The sequence below is a fragment of the Mytilus galloprovincialis genome, chromosome 3 (genome assembly GCF_965363235.1).
Source record: "Mytilus galloprovincialis chromosome 3, xbMytGall1.hap1.1, whole genome shotgun sequence".
Taxonomy (NCBI): Eukaryota; Metazoa; Mollusca; class Bivalvia; order Mytilida; family Mytilidae; genus Mytilus; species Mytilus galloprovincialis.
In genome coordinates this window covers 6,490,917-6,516,440 of record NC_134840.1, presented here as the reverse complement: position 1 = coordinate 6,516,440, position 25,524 = coordinate 6,490,917, and the positions used below count along the sequence as shown (strand labels likewise).

Sequence of the window (25,524 nt, the reverse complement as noted above, 5' to 3'; positions counted from 1 at the left end):
TGTAATGCCAGGCCCTTTTAAGGTTTATGTCGATAGTCGTTTTGGCTTTCTTATCATATAGTTTCAATCCCACTTGATAAAGATTGAGCATTGACCGGTTTCCTATTTAAACAAAGACCACTAATTTCCAAACAGTGATTAAAAACAAAACTAGTTTCGCATGTTAAATTTTTTTGTAACAAAAAAAGCACTAATTTGAAATACACTATCTAGAAATTATCCACAGATAAATGCTTACATTAAAAGTATTACACAAACAAAATCAAATCTTTAACTACACATAAAAAGTAAATTGTAAATGAAGTAAAGGTCAGATGAATCCTGGCAGACAGACATGTCATTGGCCATACCTCTATCACGCAAAATCCTTAGGATGTGGTAACATACTTCAAGTTGAGGACATGTAGTGAATAACTTTAAGTGAACGATGACATATAAAGATAACAGATCATAATATGACAATTAATAGTTCAGAGTATTAAAGATTCCGAGTACCTTGAAATCCTGGTTTGTATGATATATTAAGATCAATTTTTTAAAAGACGAAAAAAAAAAAAAAAACCAGTGCAATAAAGAAAACGCTATTCACGGGACTAAATCTAGGAAAGTTATCTGCAATCTTCAAAGTATATTTTGCGTTAATTCCGTGCTATAAATATGTGTTTGGTAGATGGAAACATCATGTTGGATAAGATTTTAAAGATAATCATTGTCTTAAAGATATAACAAAAAATACAACAAGTTGAACGTGATTGCCACCTCAAGAAAAAAGAAAAATTAAGTTCAGATTTGTTTGGGAGGCAGTGATGTAGCGTGTGTTTTGTGTGGAATTCTTTTAGTCTGTATTCTTTTCTTCTGTATTTTATTATGACAATGTCTTCACTTCGGTGTTACGTCTGATAATGTCCTCTTCTTCTCGCTTATAAACAATCTACAAATAGAAACAGAAAAAACATTATGATAATGTTTCAAACAATTGCCACCATATTTCTATAAATGCAGAATTTGTTAAATATTATGAATTATATTTTTTAATAAAAAAAATTCTAGCACAATCAATTTCAAACTTAAAATTGATATCATTTGATACTGACAAAAGTCATGAAGTAGTTCAATACTATATATGTTCTCTCTTTTAAATTTCAATTAATTTTCAAATGATAAGGAATTTTTCAAAATGTAATTTTAACTAAAATGGTCTAATAATACATGCAATTAACGGTTAATGGACAGGGACTGTCAGCTTTTATAGTGTATCTCAGATTGGTCTCAGTTAAGATTTGATGAGCTACTTCCGATGTTTAATATTTAACATAACAAGTTAAGCTGTTTTGTTGGTGAAGCATTTTTAAATTATTAGGGGACTAAAGCAAATAATATATGTCTTTTTAACATTTTTTTATTCGAGCGTCACTGGTGCCTCTCTTGTAGACGAAAGACGTGTCTGGCGTAAATACAAATTTCAATCCTGGTATCAATGATGAGCTTATTGGTACTCTGGTGAATTATTGAATAGTATCGTTATAATTCTTACAAATGCGACAATTTACAATGTGTTAACTACCGCTGATTTACTGACAAGCATAATACGGTTATGTTATTTATAATTCTCGTACTTACAATTCCTACTCCACCGTACCCGGCAATAACAAAAATGGTCATCCCTTTGTAATGGTCTACCTTATACTAACAATCATATGACTGTTATGTTTATTACTATTCTCGTACTTACAGACATAAAATGATTCCTACTCCACCGTACCCGGCCATAACAAAAAATGTCATCCCTTTGTAATAGTCTATTGTGGCATCGTATATAGCGTTAGCACTAACAGAGGCTCCCATATTACAGATCACCTCTACAGCTGCCACTCCGGCAAATATTGAACCTAATAACATAAAATATATACATGTTTCCTTAACAACTTCTCTAATTTTTAAACAAAATATCGTCAAGATGGCAAGCGGTAATAAACACGCAGTTCATTTATTATTCTTTGGTCGTTTTATAACATTTTATGTTACTTTGATTCATGGACATCTTCTCTTGTTTTTTTTTTCTGCTCCATACTATATTTCGTCAAAAAAACGTCTTCCTCATTAGATATATGTCATATAAACAAGTCAAAAATAGTTTTACAACTGTCACTATAACATATCAATGTAAAACATCCAGAACTTTCTGTGTTGGGTTACACAGGTAAAAGACTGTGCAACTATTTAAAAGGGGAACTAAGCTAATAGCTACAAGACGAATATACACAAGAAATAAACATACGAACATAGAAAACGTATATAATTACTTGTTAAAAAAATCCAAACACAGAACTTGGACTGATAGCAGGAGAGACGTACGGGAAGCGTATCCTGTTACGAACCTTAACTGGTGTGGTGAAGTTGGTAATAAATCAAATTAGGGTAATATGTGAACGGTCAATAATTACAAAATTACATGCATGATACTATTTTACAATATCTTTACGCAAGAATAATCGTTTTATCGTTCTAATAGTATTTGTGGTCTTTTTGCCATTTTTTTACCTTGACCAAAGGAAGCTTGATAACGCCACCTCATACGCTGTGAAGTCGGTATCAATTTCTACTGAGACACTGCCCATGTCTCAAAGCCGTTATGCGAGAATTACGGAGCGACTATGCAGGGTAATATACGAGAAGGGAAGAACGACAAGAGTTATTCATGGAATGCAACAGGCTAAGAAGAACATTTGCCAGGCTCAACGATATGCTGTTGTCTGTAGCGAAGTCGGGATATCCATTTACCTTGAACGACTGATTTATGAATCACCTATATCTCCACCTTCCTTACAGTAGTCAGAAAATACAGATTACGGACAGTAGGGTTATAACATAAACAGCACATAGCTGATGAGATGATATATCATAATGTTATACTGAATAAAACATTGTCCATCTTGCTTGTGTGGAGGTGTCATCTGGGATATAATTACTCTAAACATTGGTAATATTACAATTCTACCAGAACTACATTTATTTTTTTCATGTTTGCTTATGTGCTTTGTCGATATTCCATTTGGATTTTTTTTTTATTGTTGACCTACTTGTTTGTTTTCATAGTGATATAATAATATGCGATTGTCTTAGCTTAAGCTAAATTTACTATAAAACCAGATGTGATAAAACATTTTCTACACAGAAATTTCTGTATCAAGTCAGGAATATAACAGCGGTTTTCCATTCGTTTGAAATGTATGAGCTTTTCATGTTGCCATTTGACTGTCCGTTTTGAATTTTACTTGGAGATGGGTATTTTTGCTATTTTACTTTTTACCTTGTTTGTGTGGAGGTGTCATTTGGGACATAATTGCTCTAACCATTGGCAAGGTTACAACACTACCAATACTAGCACCAGCAGCTAAAAAAAATAATTTTCAATAGAGTTGGACACTTTTCAGAATAATTCTAGTGAAATGAATAAAACGAATGTAGAAAAGAAAGAAGCAATGAATATTATAAGATATAAACATGCTTTCGTAGGTCACAATACAGTTTCTCAAATAAAATAGAGCCATATTGAAGGCTCCAAATCGAGCTAGGCCTAGGTTTAATTGTGAGTGTACTCAACATAAATATATAACTTTTATCCTGAGTGTGTAATAGAATTTTAAAAACCTTTCACTGTTTATATTTGTTTAAAACAATAGCCCATGATTTCAAAGACTAGAGTAAGAATTTGGTTTAAAAAGAAAAATACATACTAACCTAAATATAAGTACAGATCGGTTGATGCAATACCTTCCAGAATAGCAGAAGCCACGCATGTTATACACCCTACTAAAGCAATTACATCGTCTGTTGTACAAAGGTGAAATAATTTAATGATAGCGATACTACCAAAACTCCATGCCAAATTCCGCACTGCGGCGTACCAGCCAATCCTCACAGAATCCCAACAAAATGGACTGTTCATCTGATAAATTTGTTCCACATTAGGTCGTCCTAGATTTCCGAAGGCAGACATTATGAATATAAAAATGAGTAATATAAACATCCATCTCTTACTTAACGGTGAAAACTCTGATGTGTAACACTCAGTTACATTCCTCATGTTCTGACATATTGACACGTGATCGTCTCGTTTCCGTGACGGATGGAGCGTTTCAGGTAAAACAAACACTGCAAGAAGGATTCCAATAGTAACTATAATGACTGATAGAAACTCTGGATACATGTAACTGTCTGTCCATTGTATGATATAACCAGTTAATGAGGTTGATATTATGGCACCAAGGCCGATGCTGGTTTCTATTAAAGCTATAACAAATGACCTCGTTTTACCTGGCATTGTAGTGTCCGCTACAAAGCAAAATGCCATGGAAAGTGTGGAGGCCCAGATTCCGGTACTGCCTTCTATAACGTAAAATCCGATAAACCATTGTATGCCTATTTTGAAATATATTCCTAGTGAACAAGCCAGATTTTTTAGAAATGTTCCTATTAAAGGGACAAGGAAAAATGGCTTTCGGCCATACACATCACTATAAGAAGCTAAATTCATCGAAATAAAAACTGCTGGAATGTTTTGGGCTAAGGCACAGTAAATATTCCATTCTGAAGTTAATTTCTGAACTACAATTTGTTGTTTATATTCCACTTTACTGGTGTTTACTGTACACGCTGAATCACTTCCACCGACAGTCTGCATAGTGTTTCTGGTCGGATACTTTTCATTCATGAATGCGTAGTAAGCATACTGGTTCATTATATAAATACTTGAAACAACTGAATAACATTGGGTAAAAACAATCAACATTACTATAGTATAAGCCACCCATTTCGAATATTTTAATTTTATTTCTCCAAATAACACTTTGTTTTCTAATAACGGACTTTCTTCAGAGTTCTCAGTATTTATGGTCATTGCTGGACCTGAATAATAAAGAAGAATATTAAACTGAAAGTATTTTACTATGAATCCCTTTAAGACAAAAAAAAAACACTCCAACACAGCCAATAGACAAACGACAAAAAGAAGTTTACAAAAAATTAAACAGAAAAGTATTGATTGAACAACACGTACTCCACCAAACCAGTGTTAATTCAGGTGCTCCGGAAGGGTAAGCAGTTCTTGCTCAGGATTTTTTCCCCCAGAAATATTACAAGATTGACACTACTAAGAGTTCTTCTAGTTATCGTATATAAAAATCAAAAAGATACAATATAACCTCCATAAGATAAAATACAAATCTGTTACTCGGAGAACAGGGAAGTATTTTGTCTGCTTAAGATCTTACCTTTTTTTAATTGAACGTCATATTACAATACGTTATACCAAGTAGTCCTCTGCCTTAAGAAATCTTCCTTTCAAAAATGTTGTACTTTTAATTTTTAACTGAAAATTGGATATTTTGTAATACGATGATATAACGTATTAATAGCAACGACCCCATGATTAAAATAGTGATACAGTTATTGAGAGTAAATCGGATGTTAGATAATAAAATTGTATTATGAAATTGTGAACCTGCCCTTCATTCGATAACAGAGGTCGTAAAGTGAATTAAATCAAATGAAGCATGTGTAAGTTGTGCGATTATAAAGTATAAGGACCAAAACAATCTAGAAGATAATAGTGAATGCTTAAGGTAGACTATCCTGTCAGGGCTAGATAACTCAAAACAGAATAAGTATTCCACATGGGTCAAACTCTAAACAAAACAAATCGTCAGAATACAAGGCGAGACAACTCAAAACAGACTACCCTGTAAGGGTGAGACAACTCAAAACAGACTACCCTGTAAGGGTGAGACAAGTAAAACAGACTATCCAGCCTGGGTTTGACAACATACTATCCTACATGGGCTGAACAACTCAAAACACAACCAATAAACACAATACAAGGTGGGTAACTCAAAACAGACTATCCAGACTGGGTTAGACAAGTAAAGAAGACTATCCAGACTGGGTTAGACAAGTATAGAAGACTATCCGGACTGGGTTAGACAAGTAAAGAAGACTATCCAGACTGGGTTAGACAAGTAAAACAGACTATCCAGCCTGGGTTATACAAGTAAAACAGACTATCCAGCCTGGGTTTGACAACATACTATCCTACATGGGCTGAACAACTCAAAACACAACCAATAAACACAATACAAGGTGGGTAACTCAAAACATACTATCCAGACTGGGTTAGACAAGTAAAGAAGACTATCCAGCTTAGGTTAGACAAGTAAAACAGACTATCCAGCCTGGGTTATACAAGTAAAACAGACTATCCAGTCGGGGTTTGACAAAATACTATCCTACATGGGCTGAACAACTCAAACCACAACCAATATACACAATACAAGGTGGGTAACTCAAAACAGACTATCCTACATGGGCTGAACAACTCAAAACACAACCAATATACACAATACAAGGTGGGTAACTCAAAACAAACTATCATACATGGGCTGAATAACTCAAAACACAACCAATATACACAATACAAGGTGGGTAACTCAAAACAGACTATCCTACATGGGCTGAACAACTCAAAACACAACCAATATACACAAAACAAGGTGGGTAACTCAAAACAGACTATCCTACATGGGCTGAACAACTCAAAACACAACCAATATACACAATACAAGGTGGGTAACTCAAAACAGACTATCCAGCCTGGGTTAGACAACATACTATCCTACATGGGCTGAATAACTTAAAACACAACCAATATACACAATACAAGGTGAGTAACACTAAAAAAGACTATCCTACATGGGCTAAGCACGCAAACGGACATTCTGTATTATGCTAGGACTAGACAATCCCAACCAACTCATAAGGAATATATCATATCAGCAAAAACTTTAACAGATACAATAATCAAAACCAAAAGTCTGCAGAAACAGGCCAGTTCGGCAAATTCTTTAACAGACAATTGCAATGGCAAAAAGAAACCAAAATAATCAAAACCAAAAGTCTGTAGGAGCAGACTAGTTCGGCACATCCTTTAACAGACAATTGCCATGGCAAAAAGAAACCAAAATAATCAAAACCAAAAGTCTGTAGGAACAGACTAGTTCGGCAAAACCTTTAACAGCCAATAACAAGGGAAGAAAGGAGCCAAAATAATCAAAACCGAAAGTCTGAAGGAATAAATCATTTCGGCAAAACCTTTAACGGACAATCAGGTCAGCCATTAGGGAATACATAATGTATTTAAAAGTGGCATAGGTACAGACTTTACGTCACAACTTTTGCTTTTGTATTGTTTAATGTTTTTCCATATTGCAACATTGGATTTCCAATGCTCTTTAACTTCTTAATTGATTTGCCCATCAAACTTTTTATGTAAGCGCCACTGGCGATTCGTATAAAGAAAAAAATATGCGCCTGGCGCACTAACTTATGAGTGGATATCATGATGAGTTTTATTAAAGTTTTGATGACTTTATTTGTTCTTCGCACGACACAAAATATCATGTCAGTAAGCTAACTAATAAGAAACAGATGATCCATGTTGTCAGAAATCATGCATTTTTATTTTTTATGTTCCTCTGAAGGTTGCCTTTTTCATTGAAAACCATTTGTTTTCAATAAGGAAACGATTAATTAAAATAAGAAAGTGGAAGGAGGCCTAGATCTTTTATGGCCTAGAAATATTAAGAGTAAATATATATTGACCTCATTAGAAGAAAAGAAAAAACATTTTAAATTGCTAATAGACAGAAGGTCACTATTATTTTAAGTTCCGCCTGTTTACATTTAGATTGAGCTTTGCTTTACATGATATCTAGTCTACGGAAAATTGGTTACGATTACTCAAAGGTAGTATACCGCTGTTCAATAGTCATAAATGGATTTAACTGTCAGTGAAACAAATTCTTTCACATCAAATTATTTCTTCTGAGTTGAACTTCGAATAGATTAATTTTAGGCGCACCAATTAGCGTGTTATCAGTGTTGTTCTAACAATTATGTATTTGAAATTTTTTAAGAACTTCACGACTTAATGAATCATGCATTGTTATATATGTGATATTATGAATCCTGTTCTACTTTGCGAAGAGTAAATTCACAAAAATACTGAACTCCAAGGAAAATTCAAAACGGAAATGCCCTAATCAAATGGCAAAATCAAAAGCTCAAACACATCAAAAGAATGGATAACAACTGTCATATTCCTGACTTGGTGTAGGCATTTTCTTATGTAGAAAACGGTGTATTAAAAACCTGGTTTTATAGCTAGATAAACCTCTCACTTGTATGACAGATATAATATGTACATATATAGTAGTCCTAACGGCTGTGGACATTGATTGTTTCGGTCTCATTGAATGTGTTTGTTTGGTTTTGAATAAACAGAAAGAAGTTCGACTCTATTTTTTTACTTTTTAACAAATATTTGTTCCGAAGTAACGATATAACTCTTGTAATTAAGTTTTCCTGACATCAGTTTAAGATGATTAAGATTATAACACAGTGTTGACTGCTGTGTCCCTATTTTTCACATTTTACATATGTCTATATTTTTTGTTCACATATCGTTGTCAATGTAATGGAATTTTATGCGACTGTCATACAAGTGGTAGTTAATAAGCTAGCTATAAATCCAAGTTCAATTCACCATTTTCTACTTGCGATATATCAATAGTTATCAAACGTACCAAGGCTTATAATCTGTTACGCCAGACGCGCGTTTAGTCTACATAAAAGAGGCACGAAAGATACCAAAGCGACAGTCAAACTCATAAATCGAAAATAAACTGACAAAGCCATGGCTAAAAATGAAAAAGGCAAACAGACAAACAATAGAACACATGACACAACATAGAAAACTAAAGAATAAGCTACATAAGACTCATCAGTGACGCTCAGATCAAAATAGTTAGAGAGCCAAATAATTACAAAGTTGAAGATCATTGATGACCCAAAATTCCAAAAAAGTTATGCTCCGTACCTAAGTCAGGAATATGAGTTGTTATCCATTCGTTTGATGTGTTTGAGCTTTTGATTTTGACATTTGATTAGTGAATTTCGGAGTTCATTTTTTTTGTGATTTTAGTTTTTAAGAGCCGGAAAATTATCATTTTGCAGGATTTAACATTAGGAGTCGATAGACTCCTGTCGTAGTACCACATCTGCTAGGTGGACAGCTTCTTTAAACATTGCGAATATTTCAGATTTTTGCTAGCTTTGATACTGTGAAACGGATGAGTACTATATGGTTAATTAAAAACCAAAAACATTCAATGAGACCGAAAAAGGTTGTAACAATGAATGTCCACAGCCATAAGGACTACTATACATATATATATACATGTATATATATATAAATAGTTCTTTCACATCTAAGACCTCATGTGAAAGAACTACCATCATTCATTCAAGATACAACTGATTATCTCAAGAAAATGGAAAGCCTCAATCCTTTACCAAGCAATACTATACTTGCTTCCATGGACGTGTCTTCTTTATATACCAACATTCCACAAGACGAAGGAATAGCAGCCTGTGAAGAGGCATGGAACACTCGTAGTGAAAAAAATCCTCCTACTGAGTGCCTTGTTACACTTCTGAAACTAGTACTGGAGAATAACAACTTCTCTTTCAATGAAAAACACTATCTCCAGATAGACGGTACTAGTATGGGCACAAAAATGGCCCCGTCATATGCCAACATATTTATGGGCCAACTTGAAAAACGCCTCTTGGCTAGTGCTCCATATCAGCCCTTATCATGGTTCCGATTCATTGACGATATTGATTTCAAATGGACAGATTCACAAGAACATCTTTATGAATTTCTAGAACACTGCAACTCTTTCCATCATTCAATAAAATTTACATATGAATCATCTATGGAGAAAATAAACTTCCTCGATACTACGAGTTACATCAAGAACGGAACCATTATAACGGACCTTCATACCAAACAAACGGACAAACATCAATTCCTTTCTCCTAAAAGTTGCCATCCTAAACACTGCTCCCGTGGTATCCCATTCAGCCAGGCATTGCGAATCAAGAGAATATGCTCTACTGAAAATACGAAAAATGCTAGACTTGGACAACTTCGTAAACATCTAGTTGTTCGAGGATACAATAACAACATTATTGATAGCGCTTTCGAAAGAGCAAACAAAACTAGTCGCCAAGAACTTCTTGAGTACAAAGATAAGAATAAAGCAGCTAATAGAACACCCCTTGTACTCACTTACCATCCTGATTTTAAAAAATGTGTCATCCATTGTTCAGAAGCATTGGAAAATTATAGAAAATGATTTAAATCTAAAAAAAGTATTTTCTTCACCACCAGTCATGGCCTTCAGAAGACCTAAAAACATCCGTGAAAAATTAGTGACATCTGTATTAACCAAGCAGCCTAATCCATCGCCCGGTTGCTACAAACAATGTGGTCGAAGGAATTGTTTGTGTTGTAAAGCTGCCAATACAAGCAGTTCTTTCATCAGCTCCGTTACTAAACAAAATTATACCATCTACTCTAATTCCAACTGTAAAACGGAGAACTCAATTTATATATTAACATGTGACACTTGTGGCATTCAGTATGTGGGAGAAACAATGGACAAATTTAATATTCGGTTCAATAACCATCGTTCATCGTACAAAACCAACAAAAACTGTCCTCTCACAAGACATCTTCGTTCAACGAAACATCCTTTTGATAATGTCACTTTCCAAATTATAGAAGTCAACACCGAATGGGACACCACGGCGAGAAGGAGAAGAGAAAACTTTTGGATCCACCAACTCCACACTTTAGAACCTGATGGTCTTAACGAAAAAGACGAAAAAAGATACAGGAAAGATAAAGAATAAATTAAAATAAAGCATCGTCCTTTTTATCCCGTAATATTGGCCAATGGACGTTGCTAACTTCAACTACCAATTATGTATTTTTAAGGTAGCTAAATCCAAGTGCAACATGTACATTGAGCTGCAAAATTTTCTTATTTTCAAAGCAGCTAAATGCAAGAGGTCATATACATTGAGCTGCAAAATTTTCTTTTTAAAATTTTCTTATTTTGAAGGCAGTTCAGTGTAACATAGACGTTGAGCTGCAAAAGTTTCTTATCATCTACATCCGATTTCACCTGGATAGATGCACGCTTGATAAAGCTAGTTGGTCTAGCGAAATATTGCGTTTATTTTCATCATTTTGTAAATATTTTAAACATTCTTATATTTACATACTAAATAGTGTGTTAAAATTACATTGTTAGGCAATCTATATATACAAATGTATATATATATATATATATGCATCTTACCAAGAGCATTCCATACAGTCAGGCACTTAGAGTCAAGCGAATATGTTCCAACACAGAAACAACTATAAGACAACTACGTCAACTTGAAACTCGCTTGAAGAAAAGGGGCTACAAACACAGAAATATCAAAAAAAGCTTTCAGAAAGCGGAGTCAATTCCCAGGAGTGAACTATTGGAATACAAAGTTAAAAAGAAAAATAAAAGGACTTCATGTGTTCTTACTTACCACCCATCTCTCAAAAACAGCTTTGGTGTCATTCGTGAGCATTGGAAATCAGTTGAAAAGAATTCCAAACTATCCAAGATTTTTCCCGAGCCTCTAATGATAGCTTTTAGGCAACCTAGTAGTCTGCGGAACCTGCTGGTACGGGCTGAAGTGTCTGATAATAGAAGTACTTCTGGAGAATGTCGTTCGTGTGAAGAAAAACGCTGCAAATGCTGCCTACAGATGCAGCATTCATCAACATTTCACAGTAAGGCAACCGAAAACAACTATAAGATATTTTGCAATGTTACCTGCAAAAGTATGAATGTTATTTACATACTAGAATGTTCGGTTTGTGGCCTCCAATATGTTGGTGAGTCAAAGCAGCCTTTCCACAAACGCCTCAATGGCCATAGGAGTGATATCTCTAAGAAGCCACTTCTCCCAGTTTCTCAGAACTTCAGACAGTCGGGTCACAAACCTGATGACTTTAACCGCATGAAAATTCTAGTGATTGAACAGAACATTCACTGGAGTGATGCCCAGCGACAGGTTCGGGAAAGCTTTTGGATAAAGGAACTTAATGTACATCATCCAAACGGCATCAATAAGAAATACTAACAGTTTTGTTTTTCACTCATTTTTATTGTTAATATACACAGTCACGTATATTGAATTATAGTGTTTTGTTTATATTATGATATTCAAGATTTTGGATTAAAATCAATCGACCAAAACTTACCTGTATTATTACTGATCTATTTTTACACCTTATACATTATGTATCAGTATTGTTAAAACTTGTGACACTTGAAGAAGGCCATTTGTTGAGCCGAAATATTTGTCAACACGATTTAATAACAACATTTTCGTATTATAACATCTTATATCAGTACCGTTGTGCAAATTTTTAGACTGATATAATTTTTTCCTTATCTGCATAGTATCGCCTATTCTAGACGATCCGGTACATAGTAAATTTGCTGGTTGGTCGTTTTTATAGATTTATATATATATATATATATATATATATATATATATATATATATATATATATATATATATATATATATATATATATATATATATATATATATATATATATATATAGATAAAGATTGCGGTTTTTATCCAAAGCAATCATAGTTTTCAATTTAGACTTGTTAATATTTTTGGTTTGGGCTTGTATCATATTTTCCCTCCAGTTTATATGATCCGTTCATCCTATTTTGACTCTTTAAAATTCAAGAGGCTATCCTAAATTGGGTAAATTATATGGTCTTCTAAATACCGTTACAATCCCTAACATCACTGAAGAGACATTTATTGTCGAAATCCAGATCTAGTTTACACACTTTTGTACCTCATGTTTGTGGTATAACAATGTTACATCTTTGCCGCAAGTTTATTGTTTTCTGTTTAGTATTGAATTAATATTAAGATCCATTTTGATACATCTTGTGGTCAATTTATTTGGCAATCGCCAATGGCAGTCGGCAGGGTTTAAGAACATCAGTTGTTCGTCCTGTTAGTCGAATGCGTTTTGTTAATATATACTTTTTCACTTTTTTGGTCTTTTGGAAAATGTTGTTTGTGCTGTATTTAGACCCTTCTACAACTAAATTTGTTTTACATGCACACGTATAAAAATTGCGGTTTTTATTCAACGCAATCATAGGTTTGAACATAGTTTTTAATTTAGACTTGTTTAGATATAGAGATTAATACATGGCCTTTTCCATATCGGCCAGGGTTGTGGCACCAGCAGTGGCATCGACCTACCCATTATCATGCAAACATGCAACGTGGATGTGATCGGTTATGTGACGAGCGTCTAGCGTATATACAAAATTTAGTCCTGGTATATATGATGAGTTTATTTACAACCACTGGGTCGACGCCACTGCTGAGTGTATCACCAGCCAAGTAGTCAACACTTTTTGTGCTGACATGAATTATCATTGATATGGTTATATTTATAAATTAACTGTTTACAAAATTTTGAATTTTTGAAATACTAAGGCTTTTCTACCTCAGGCATAGATTGCCTTAGCTGTATTTGGCAAAACTTTTGGGTATTTTGGTCCTCAATGCTCTGCAACTTCGTAGTTTATTTGGCCTTTTTAACTTTTTGGATTCAAGCGTCAATGATAAGTCTTTTGTAGACGAAACGCGGGTCTGGCGTATATACAAAATTTAGTCCTGGTATCTATGATGAGTTTATTATCAAATAATACAGAAATAATGCATGTACAGTTTATGAAGAAATTAGCTGATCAAATAGATTAGATTTTCACGTAGGTCGGGTTAGTTTTCTCGTTTTAATTGTTTTATATTATCATATCGGGGCCTTTTATAGCTGACTATGGGGTATGGGCTTTGCTCATTGTTGAAGGCCACACGGTGACCTGTAGTTGTTAATGTCTGTGTCATTTTGGTCCCTTGTGGACAGTTGACTCATTGGCAATCATACCACATCTTTTGTTTTATATTAACATTATTGAAGTATTAAACCAATTTCTAAGACGTTTGGCCATTGAAAAGAAAATTGAAGAACCTGAAGAAGGCCTATGGCCAAAACGTCTTAAAATTGGTTTAATACTACAATAAATATAATAATGTTTAAACAGGACACCATGCAGGACAACAAAAAAACACAGACTAGCGTTTCTTTGGGATTGAACAAGATTTGATACAAACAAAACAAGACTTATTCTGAGCAACAAGATAGCAATACTTCTCATCAACAGACATGAGGCATATAAAAAAAAACGTTTATAGCCAACAACACTGTGGATAAAATCAAATTTTGAATACACACTTACAACAACAAATCATATCAGACAATTCTTTGTAGACAAGAAAAAAAATTGTGAATGTTACACAAAAAAAACCCCCAGACCATTCGAAAGGATTCTAACCAACAAACAACCTTGACTGTAAGAAAGAATCCAATTTCAGATAAGAAAATACAGTCAAAAAGTCAGAAAAAGGTAATAGTATTACACATAACAGACCAATCTGAAGACAATACTCAATCAACAGACAATTTTAGATTAAGAACCAAAGATAGCCTTAATTAACTATTAATACTGAAGAAAACATACTACAGGTGTAAGACACAAAACAAAACAGCTAGCCTACATTTCAGTCTGATGGTCGAGAGAAGACAATAGAAAACAAAACTGAAAGAAAATTCAAGATGTAGGCAACCAAAACAGATTTTTTCCACAGGATTATACAAAACCATACATAGTTGACCAAACTAGAGGCTCTTAAGAGCATGGGTAGCTTAACTTGGTCTTTGTGCATATTCAACAAAGGAAACACTCTAACATTGTAGACAAGAATAGAATTCATGACAAAAATCTCTGTTTTGTTGATCTTTTTGTCTGTTTAATTTGTCTCTATGTTCTTAAAAGAGGGCTAAAAAATCCTCATTATATAAGGGTATCCACACATATAAAGTGTGACAGTATACTACCTACATCAGCTGACTTGTTAGTAGATCTTTCCTTGCTGATCATTTGAGTGGTTTATAATGTCTATTTATCTATTATAATTTTTATCATGAAAGGTAAACGCAAAAATGGAAAAAACCCTCATTAATGTGCAATATTCCAAACAGGAGTCGTGGGACGATTTCGTCATTATTATCTAAAATTTTATAGATAAAACAAGAAGTAATTGTAACAGGATGCTGTTACGAAGTCTCCCAAACAAAGCTCCCATAACTCGCCATTCATATGTTCATTTGATTTGATTTTTTGTCCCAAGAATATATATGGCTTACGAGTAGGGATCTCCACCATTTACAAGTATTCAAACAGGAGGGGGTGGTGGTGACCCCCAGGGAAGTTACCTACATTTCATTTGATTTGTTTTTTTGTCCCCTACAAGAATATATATGGTTTTAGGGTGGGGATCTGGACCGTTTACAAGATAATAGCACATTCTCAAATTGAACAGGGTGGGGCGACCCCCAGGAACTTCCCTTTAATTTCATTTCATTTGTTTTATTGTCCCCTACAAGAATATATATGGTTTAGGGGTGGGGATGTTGACCGTTCACAAGTTTTCAAACAAGAGGGGGTGGGGTGACCCCCTCCAGACTTCCCTTATATTTCATTTCATTTGTTTTATTGTCCCCTACAAGAATATATATGGTTTAGGGGTGGGGATCTGGACCGCTTAAAAGATAATAGTACATTCTCAAATTGAACGGGGTGGGGGTGACCCCCAGGAACTTCCATTTAATTTCATGTGACTTGTTTTATTGTCCCATACAAGAATATGTATGGTTTAGGGGTGGGGATGTTGACCGTTTACAAGTTTTCAAACAAGAGGGGGTGGGGTGACCCCCTAGGGACTTCCCTCTTATTTCATTTCATTTGTTTTATTGTCCCCTACAAGAATATATATGGTTTAGGGGTGGGGATGTTGACCGTTTACAAGTTTTCAAACAAGAGGGGGTGGGGTGACCCCCCAGGGAATTCCCTTTAACTTCATTTCATTTGTTTTATTGGCCCCTACAAGAATATATATGGTTTAGGGGTGGGGATCTGAACCATTTACAAGATAATAGCACATTATGAAATTGAACGGGGTGGGGATGACCCCCGGGGACCTCCCTTTAATTGCATTTGATTTGTTTTATTGTCCCAATCAGGAATATATATGGTTTAGGGGTGGGGATCTGGATCAGTTACAAGATATAAGCATATTCTCAAATTGAAGGGGGTGGGGATGAACTCCCAGGGACTCCCCCTATATTTTATGTGATTTGTTTTATTGTCCTATAATCATTTCTGAAGACTGCATGTATCTACCACTTACAGTTTTCAAGTTATATTCATTTGAAATTTTTAGAAAATAAAATCCCATAGGGTTCTATAGTAAAACCCTCCCTTCTTTCTACCCCCCAAAATAGCCCTTAATAGACCCCAATGCACAAACGAAAGATTGATGGCTCACCTAGACATATTAGTCTACCATTTTACGAAATCCTAAGTCAATCTGACAAGCGGTTTTGGAGAAACGCTGCGGACAAGTTCATTTTTTAAAGTGGCGGAAGAGGAAGAGGAAGAGGAAGAATAATAAAAATAACTAGAATTGCCATTGCAAGCAATAGCGGATGTCACCCTTCCCCTATTGCCACTAAGCGGCAGCCATTTCAAAATGGTTTAACAGTAAATGTGCATATATTTATGGCAATACATCTTTCTGTAAATTTTCAGTACATTCAGAGCATTTTAAAAAAAATCACATTTCTGCTGTTTCCATGGCAACGGCAGCCATTTTGAAAATTTCAAAGTCAAAAGTCTCATCTGTACTTGGCAGTTAACAATAATATCAAGTTTCATTAAATTCAAAGCATTTTGAGAAATTTTGACTTTTTTGCAGTTTCCATGGCAACGGTGGCCATTTTGGAAATTCCAAAGTCAAAAGTCTCATCCGGACTTGCCAGTCAACTATAATATTAAGTTTCATCAATTTTGGAGCATTTTGAAATTTTTGAGATATTTGATCCTGTATCCATGGTAACAGAGTAGTTCCAATGATTGTCAAAATCATTCAAAACCTGTATATAGTGGACAACTATATTGTGTAAAAATTTGATGATTTTAAGTTCAAGCATACCAAAGTTATTCACCAAACCCGGAAGTTTTTGGAGCATTTTGACCTTTTTGCATTGTTTCCATGGAAACGGCAGACATTTTGGAAATTCCAACGCCAAATTCCACATCTACCAAAGTTGCTCATCGTTATGGTGAAGTTTCAAAAAATTTGGAGCATTTCCATATTTTTGACATTTTTGGTGTAGTATCCATGGCAACATAGTAGTTCCAATGATTGCCAAAATTATCCAAAACCAGTATATGGGCGGCACCTTCATTGTATTAAAATATGATGATTCTGAGTTAAAGCATCTCCAAATTATTCCAAAAAAACAAAAAGTGGAATTTTTCACAATTGTTCTGTTTCCATGGAAACGGCAGCCATTTTTTATGGTCTTAGACCCTACTGCAACCCGCAATTTTGTGTTCCCTATTATACTTAACTATCATTAAGATTGGTTCCATTGGCTCTGAGAAAAGTGGCGGACAAAATAGTTGGAAGAATAATAATAATAACAAAGAAACAGAGAAAAAGCAATATGTCACCCGACATTGTCGATCGGGTGACATAATAAGAACTGACCAAAAACAATAAGTCTCCAAACTTTGTTTGGGAGACTTAATAATACCAGATTCTTCAATCATGTGAAGGAAATCATTGCAAGCAAGACAAAAATTTGCAAAGATCTTCAATTTATACCAAAGTTAGAATGAATTTCCTTTAATTTTTAATATCATAAATTACAAAGACTTATAATACTACTATACATAAATAACGGATTAATACAAGTGTAGTCTTACATCTATGGGAATACGACAAAAGCAAAGCTTGAACACACAAATAATTTGTGAAGTTCAATCAATATTAAATGACACAAATTGTCTATTGCAGACAAAAAAAATACCCAAATTGAATGCTTAAGGGGATAAAACTTCTGGATCTCTAAACTGATACATGAACAAAGCATGTCTATCACAATTTGCATGTTTAGAATTTTTTTAGACCAAGTGTCTATCAAAGGATTAAACATTATGTATTAACAAAACATTTTTGTTTAATTTCACTTTACACTTACATAAAAATGTATTTGTTAAATTTGAATATTATAACATAGAAAATATTCAGTAGAATTTAGGTGAATCACTGATTCTTATGTGCACAAAAGAAACTAAATGTATCTTCATACAAAACGTATAAAGAAAATTTCTTAGAACCATAAAATGAATTAAGGTTGGTCATATATGACAGTGGATTTCAATTTTTCCACTACACCTTCATATTAATTTTGATAAAAACACAAAATAAAAATATAAATATGGTTATTCCCGTATATAAATTATTACCATGCAAACCGAGAGTCACTAAAGTCGTTTTGATGTAATTTTGTAGTTGCTAAGTACTTGCTACCAACACCATTATGTACATGATCATAGTTAGGTATCATACAAATAAATTTCTTTAATAATCATCTATAAATAAACTTTTATAAATACAATGTAAATTTCAGACAATTATATAAATCTAATGCTGAAATTATACATTAAAGAATTTACAGTCTGTAACTCAATACAATAAATTTTGTTCAGAATATAAAACAGTACATGCACTTTGCAAAATTTCCTAAAAAAATCAATTTTTTTAAATTTGTGACGAGTGAACCAACACCTTCTAACGGAAAAGCTGGTAGAGTAACCAAGATGGATACCGAAGTATGCTGCGGTTGTCTTAAAACCTCATGGAAATATAATATGTAGAGACAACAACATCTGGGTTAATTTTTTAAATATATAAATCTGTGAGTGTTTGAAGTAAAAGAAAGGACAGAGCAAAAGATATATTGACAAAAATGGGTTTTAACAATATACTTAAGGTTTTTCCCTATTCAAAGTATGATTTTTAAAAATCTATTTTATTACATTTGTGTTACTTAAATTACTTGCTTTGCTGTCTGTATGTATTTCCCTATTACGAACGTTTTTATATCCACATATATATGGGCTAATAACAGCAGTGAAGCTTATTTCAATACTTTCATTTGTACAAATGGTCATTTTAGACAGGATAGCAACCCCCAAAACATCAATACCTAATCTGGCTACAGTTAGTATGAAGTATTACGTTATATATTTGATGAAATGAGAAAAAGAAATTCTAATACTTTAAATAATGTGGAGAATGAAAAAGACAAACAGACAAACATATCTCCTTTATACAAGAATAAATAGAATAAAAAAAAAATCTTGTAAAAAGAAAAAAAAGGTGTAAAAACAACACATGACTATAAGAACAATTATATAAAATAAACTTAGTTGTTAATAGTTACAACAAAGCCTGCCTTAAAGTATATATATTAGATAATAAAATTGATGTATAAAAATACAAGTATATAGTTACTGTCTGATCTGATGAGGCTTCATCAACAAAAAACACAAATGCAAGTCAAAAATAGTAGGCCAGTTAAAAAATAACGGTACTATATTTGTAAATAAACTGTAGCCAAAGAGCATAGAAAACCCCTAAAGATGAAAACTTTATGTTTAAGCTCAATGTTTAGTAGAGGCCTGTAAACTCAGTAACCACAAAACTCAATGAATTTATATGAGATAACATCTATCAGATACATGAAGTGTAACTAACTACAGATTGGATGAACAAACATATCTCAATATAAAAGATTGTGCAAAGGAGGGGAGGTTCTTATTTATATTACTTCTACCCTTAATGGTATCAATGACATGTTTTAAGGTAAAATCACTCGTATGTAAGAAATCTTACACATATTGAGTATCATATGTTTCTTTCCAATCAGCAAATCAATTTTGTCATCATCTTGTATGTATGTATAAAATTTATCAGTGAAACAATAAAATTTAATGAAATCTGTTATAAAGAATACTTTTTAAAGATAAAAAAGTAGTCGCTTGTTCCCATTTCTAACCTTAATGTAACTTACAACTCATTGCATATGCCAGCAATACATTAATGTGCATTTGTTACTACAAGTATAATTTGCTTGAATATGTACTGAAATTTACATATTTAACATAAACAAGACATACAATGCCCCTAATCATTTGATACTACATTGTGTCTTCTCAAATAACAACCAACTGGTTAATCACAGTAAAATATGCAAAATTTGGCATACAATGTGAACAATTCAACCAAATGATAAAGCTAATATTAAATTTTATAAAAAAAAACTTAAATTTTAAAAGCAGAATCTTAAAATGTAAATGTGATCAAATCTTAACTTTGGTGAACTCATCTGATAAAACAATACTTTGAAAATAAAGTAAAACTTATTTTGGAAATTGCCTTTTTTTCTGCTGAAATTCAAATAATTTGGGTAAATTTATTTAACCTTGTCATTTCATTATAAATTTTGACATCCAGCTACGAGAAGCAATAATGAACGTAAAAGTTCTTTACAGTACATTAGCATATGGTTGTATGTGATACATGAATTAAATAAATTTACTAAGCAATGTTTACATAAGCAAATTACACTTTCACAATTGGGTTATACATTTATTAAGGACTGTTCATTGTTATTTTATGAAACATAATGATATGCATATAGTTGTCTTTTTTTTAATCTGTGGTTTGTTCATTTTGATTACTAATTTTTTTTCTATTTCTTTTCTTTTAAACCTTAAATTTTTTGGTCATCTGAAATTTATTAGACATGACATTTAACACAATTCAGATTTTCATTATTTGATTACAAAAAAGCTGCAACAAGTTTGTCATGATAAAGTACAAATAGATGAGAAACTTGAAATAATACAAGTAAAACTAATATAAAGTTATGATATATATCTTAAGAGCATCTCATAAAATTATAGCTAATCAGGGAATTCAGTAACAAAACTGAAGAATGGTAAAGTCTACACTGAAAGACATGAAATTGTGCAAAATAAATGAGTTCTTCCAGCAGATTCTTCTCAAGGCTACTGATGCATCAGTGTTTCATCTGAAATCAGAAAAAAAACAACAGTTATTTAATATTGACTCTGAAATTCAATTCAAGCTAAAAACTTATTGTTGTATAGAACAGTAAATATTTTTTATTTATTTATTTTTGAAATATTTTAATATCATAAACTACAAGCAAAATGGATAATATATACATCAATGCATTAAGTCATTCACAAAAGATTTGTCAATGTCATTTAACAAGAATGTTTTTCATTTCTTTACTGTCATACTTTAACATTAGTCATTAGAAATTTCCTGAAATGCTATTTATTCTTACAAAGCATAATTAATTAAAATGCACTATAAATTTGTTAAATACAGTTAAAGAAAGAAGCAATGAGAAAAGAAGAATCAATACACATTTTGATGAGGTTATGAAAACATAAATCTATGTAATAAAATCTGTAGCAATTAACTGGAAAAATACTGCAATCATTATGAGTGCTTGCAATGCAGACCTTTGTGTAAGCAATACCTGATACCACATATATAACACACTTTCATGTGCCCATCATGCACAGGTTTAATGTGACAAATTAAAATATTTGGACTGTTTTCTAATACATAAAAAGAATAACAGGAACTATCAGATTTAAAAGTTTGAATGCTAAAGATGTTTAAATATATAGTGTTTTATGTTCTTCATTGCCTGTCACAAGGTGAGTAACTGGTTTAGTAGATGATAGTAACTGAACAACTTAAAATAGAAAATTTAAATAAATTACAGAGGCATTTGTTCTTAACATCAAATCTTTTTTATACTTTCTTTCAGGTTGAAAAAAACTAAATTGATGAAGAAGCACACAACATAGGAAAGGATATTAATGACACATGTATTAAAGTATTGAGAAGACAATACGAAGTTAATTCTGAGAAGACCAAGCTGTATTTGTGGTGATTATTTTGTCTGTGAAACACTGTGAGGGGCATACCTAGATCTGCCTTTAATCATACATCTGAAATAAACATGTGTAACTATCAAAGCATATGTGGTATCATTAGTATGTCTAGCCATTTTACTTAAGGTGTCATCCATGAAAATATTTCCAAAGAGTGAAAGAGTATTGAAACCCTTTTTTTTTGATAAAAAATCTACATAAGATTTCTAAGCATCTATTTTCATTATCAAAAACTGAGTAAATCAGAGTTCAGTTTTATGTTTTATATTTGGCTAGCTCAAATTGAATAACCAGTTACTCATGTTTAGGATTACTGGAATGCATGATCATCTTACTTCTGTTTCATTTTAATGGATCATAAATAAATAGGGGGTAATGATACAAACTCTGAAATTAAGAGGGAAAATATCAATAAAGAGGATCATCAAACTCCAACATAAGCTAGACATCTATTTCTATAACAATTATGGATGAAACCTTGGAAGCAAATTAAGATTTAGTTTCCAATCAATTTTTTTATATTGAGGAGACTACTATCTATAAAACTTATGAGGTTTTGACCTATCATAATGATAGAAGTCCGTCTGTGAGGCGTTTTGACCTATCATGATGATAGAAGTCAGTCTGTGAGTCATTTTGACCTATCATGATGATAGAAGTCCGTCTGTGAGGTGTTTTGACCTATCATGATGATAGAAGTCCGTCTGTGAGACGTTTTGACCTATCATGATGATAGAAGTCCGTCTGTGAGGCGTTTTGACCTATCATGATGATAGAAGTCCGTCTGTGAGGCGTTTTGACCTATCATGATGATAGAAGTCAGTCTGTGAGGCGTTTTGACCTATCTTGATGATAGAAGTCCGTCTGCGAGGCGTTTTGACCTATCATGATGATAGAAGTCTGTCTGTGAGGCGTTTTGACCTATCATGATGATAGAAAACCGTCTGTGAGGCGTTTTGACCTATCATGATGATAGAAGTCAGTCTGTGAGGCGTTTTGACCTATCATGATGATAGAAGTCCGTCTGTGAGGCGTTTTGACCTATCATGATGATAGAAGTCCGTCTGTGAGACATTTTGACCTATCATGATGATAGAAGTCCATCTGTGAGGCGTTTTGACCTATCATGATGATAGAAGTCCCTCTGCGAGGTGTTTTGACCTATCATAATGATAGAAGTCAGTCTGTGAGGCATTTTGACCTATAATGATGATAAAGTCAGTCTGTAAGGCGTTTTGACCTATCATGATGATAGAAGTCAGTCTGTAAGGCGTTTATAATGACATAGATGTATATGTCAGACTATCTTAAGGAGTTTATAATGACATAGATGTATATGTCAGACTATCTTAAGGAGTTTATAATGACATAGATGTATATGTCAGACTATCTTAAGGAGTTTATAATGACATCGATGTATAAGATGACATAGATGTATATGTCAGACTATCTTAAGGAGTTTATAATGACATAGATGTATAAGTCAGACTATCTTAAGGAGTTTATAATGACATAATCAATCACTATCAAATATCCTATCAAATCACATTAATAACAAATAATTTGTTACGAACAGTTCCATTGAAAAAATTGTTACTGTAACAGATATCTATATAAATAGGTCAGTCTGTATCGTAGACTGATAATGTGTTTGTTAGATGTCCAGTTATCTATGGGATAAAACATCCACTTATTGCAAGACTAAATATTAGGAGCTGTCCTGGCATGTAAAAAAAGTCAAAAACTGTTTACAATATGTCAAGGTGAAAAAATCATTTGATTTTGAATTATGATTTATGATCTAAATATTTAACCAATGTTGCTCAAGTATAACTTAAAGTTCACAGTGAACCACTGGTGACCTAGTGGTCTAAATTGTTATCTGTTGTCTGTCAACACTGAGTTTGTGAGTTGTAACCTATGTGTGGCAAGGTGCTCTTAAAATTGACTGGAATTTGTAGAAGGTAATGGTTGTGCACCAATAAAAATGGGACAGCATGAAATAGCCAAGAATGCAAAACTCAAATAATCAATCAATCACAGTGAACAAAATGTTACTGCATCAAAAATTTGGAAATTAACTTAAATGAAAACCAAAGTTGAAAAGCAGAAATGTAATTCACAGTAACCAAACTATTACAATAATGAATTACAAAATAAAATAAAGAGAACTGCATGACACCAAAAACAAATGCCACAAAATCCTGGATTAACATATAAACTACAATGTGTTAAAGCTAATTAAAAAATAGTGGTTATGATCATGCAGCTACAGGAATTTGTTATCTCATTAAAGTAACAAAACTATGTCAACATGCATAATAATAGTACTAAAAGCCAACAAGTAGGACACATTTCTAACATATCTACAGTGATATAAGTGTATTCATGTATGTACCAACCCATATAGGTGTGTAATTATCCTGTAACCTGTAAACAAAATGTCATAATTATACACAATGCAATATTTAATTTGTAAGTAGTTATCATGATACATAATAGCTGATATCTGTTACTGCCTTCATTAAACACATTTTCTTTAGTAACACAACTTTCACTTTATTTTTATCTTGTTTGTAAGTTTATAGGATGGCTTTGCATGTTAGAAGACACATATAAGCTTTGGTGAAATGAAGCATGCATTGTATTGAATTTCAGAGTCAGACTTGAGATATTCATCATCATGCCGTTTATTACTATTGTAAGTAAAATGATTAATTCTAATATGTAATCACTGTAAACACATATACACATTTTATATAATTTGCATATTGCGTAACAAGCAGCACCTGCTTATAACAGAAAAAAACAACACTTATCAAATTATTTAATATCAAATACTTCTACTTCTTTACCAAAATTATTTAACTCATTAATTGATGAATCTAGAAAAATACCCGCCAAACATTAAAAAAAACAAAATCATAAAAATTTGCATCTTTTCAAACAACTAACAACAAAACAAAATTCATATTTGAAATCACAATTATGTCTAGGTTAAGTTTCAGATACATGAAACATCAAAAAATTTATTTGTTTACAGTCACAGTAAAAAATATACAGCAATTGTTTAAAGGTCTTAAAGTAACACAGTCAAATGATATAGTAAATTAAATGAAAAAAATGCCATGTTGGAATCACATTGTGATGAAAAGTAATATGAGGCAGGCATTACCTGTGAAAGGGGACGAAGTCTGTATGATTTTTTTAAATTTAAACATAACTTAATTTCAAAACGAAAATACCGTAACATTTCCGATTTTGGTTCTGTTGTTAGGGATTTTAGTTGTGACGTTATTTTTAAAAGTAATGACGTCATATGCAATGTAAACAAAGAAACGCTATCATAAGGTAACGTTTTTTCATATCAATGAATTATTAAAAATGAAATTCCTTACTATTTTATACTAGACTGATAAATATATATTTTACTCAAAATTTCATGCAAACGAGACTGTAAAAAGGAAGTACATTGCAGATTTCTGCGCAGATGCAGGAATTCAAAACATAACATAAAAAAAATTTCCCCGATTTTGAGTTCATTAGTACAATG

At 32.8% G+C, this 25,524-nt stretch overlaps 2 protein-coding genes across 16 annotated transcripts in view; both read right to left on the bottom strand.

Moving 5' to 3' along the window:
- Positions 1 to 154: 154 nt before the first annotated feature.
- On the bottom strand, positions 155 to 12,415 carry LOC143067052 (proton-coupled folate transporter-like). Of its 3 annotated transcripts, none has more exons than XM_076240054.1 (5): positions 11,494 to 12,415; positions 4,042 to 4,908; positions 3,311 to 3,394; positions 1,733 to 1,889; positions 155 to 931 (listed from the first exon to the last, which is right to left on the bottom strand). In XM_076240054.1, the coding sequence occupies exons 1-5, from the start codon at positions 11,498 to 11,500 to the stop codon at positions 880 to 882; spliced, it is 1,167 nt and encodes a 388-aa protein (XP_076096169.1). In that variant the 5' UTR covers positions 11,501 to 12,415; the 3' UTR covers positions 155 to 879. The 3 variants fall into 3 exon arrangements, with proteins under 3 accessions (XP_076096169.1, XP_076096166.1, XP_076096168.1); XM_076240051.1 differs by having other exon boundaries at positions 3,742 to 4,908; positions 11,494 to 12,411; XM_076240053.1 differs by lacking the exon at positions 11,494 to 12,415 and adding an exon at positions 5,274 to 5,827 and having other exon boundaries at positions 3,742 to 4,908.
- Positions 12,416 to 17,795: 5,380 nt separating this feature from the next.
- Positions 17,796 to 25,524, bottom strand: part of LOC143067050 (phospholipid scramblase 1-like) — a 31,662-nt gene continuing 23,933 nt past the window's right edge. For 5 of the 13 annotated variants that reach the window (XR_012975832.1, XR_012975835.1, XR_012975834.1 and 2 more), the window contains 3 exons: positions 24,374 to 24,401; positions 22,005 to 22,028; positions 17,796 to 21,067 (listed from right to left, as the gene is read on the bottom strand). Coding sequence is in view for 4 of the 13 variants with exons in the window: in XM_076240047.1 (XP_076096162.1) it covers positions 24,390 to 24,401 (12 nt within the window). In the remaining 9 variants the exon portion in view is untranslated. The remainder of the gene's footprint in view (positions 21,068 to 22,004; positions 22,029 to 24,373; positions 24,402 to 25,524) is intronic. The other 8 variants (XR_012975836.1, XM_076240040.1, XM_076240041.1 and 5 more) reach the window with 3 other exon arrangements.

What these genes read in the sequence shown, in the direction of transcription:
- LOC143067052 (XM_076240051.1), bottom strand. An exon ending in CGATCTGTACTTATATTTAG is followed by an intron (nt 3,395 to 3,741) that starts GTTAGTATGTAT and finishes TATTTTTTTTAG; the next exon opens with CTGCTGGTGCTAGTATTGGT. An exon ending in GTAGGAATCATTTTATGTCT is followed by an intron (nt 932 to 1,732) that starts GTAAGTACGAGA and finishes TTCTATTTGTAG; the next exon opens with ATTGTTTATAAGCGAGAAGA.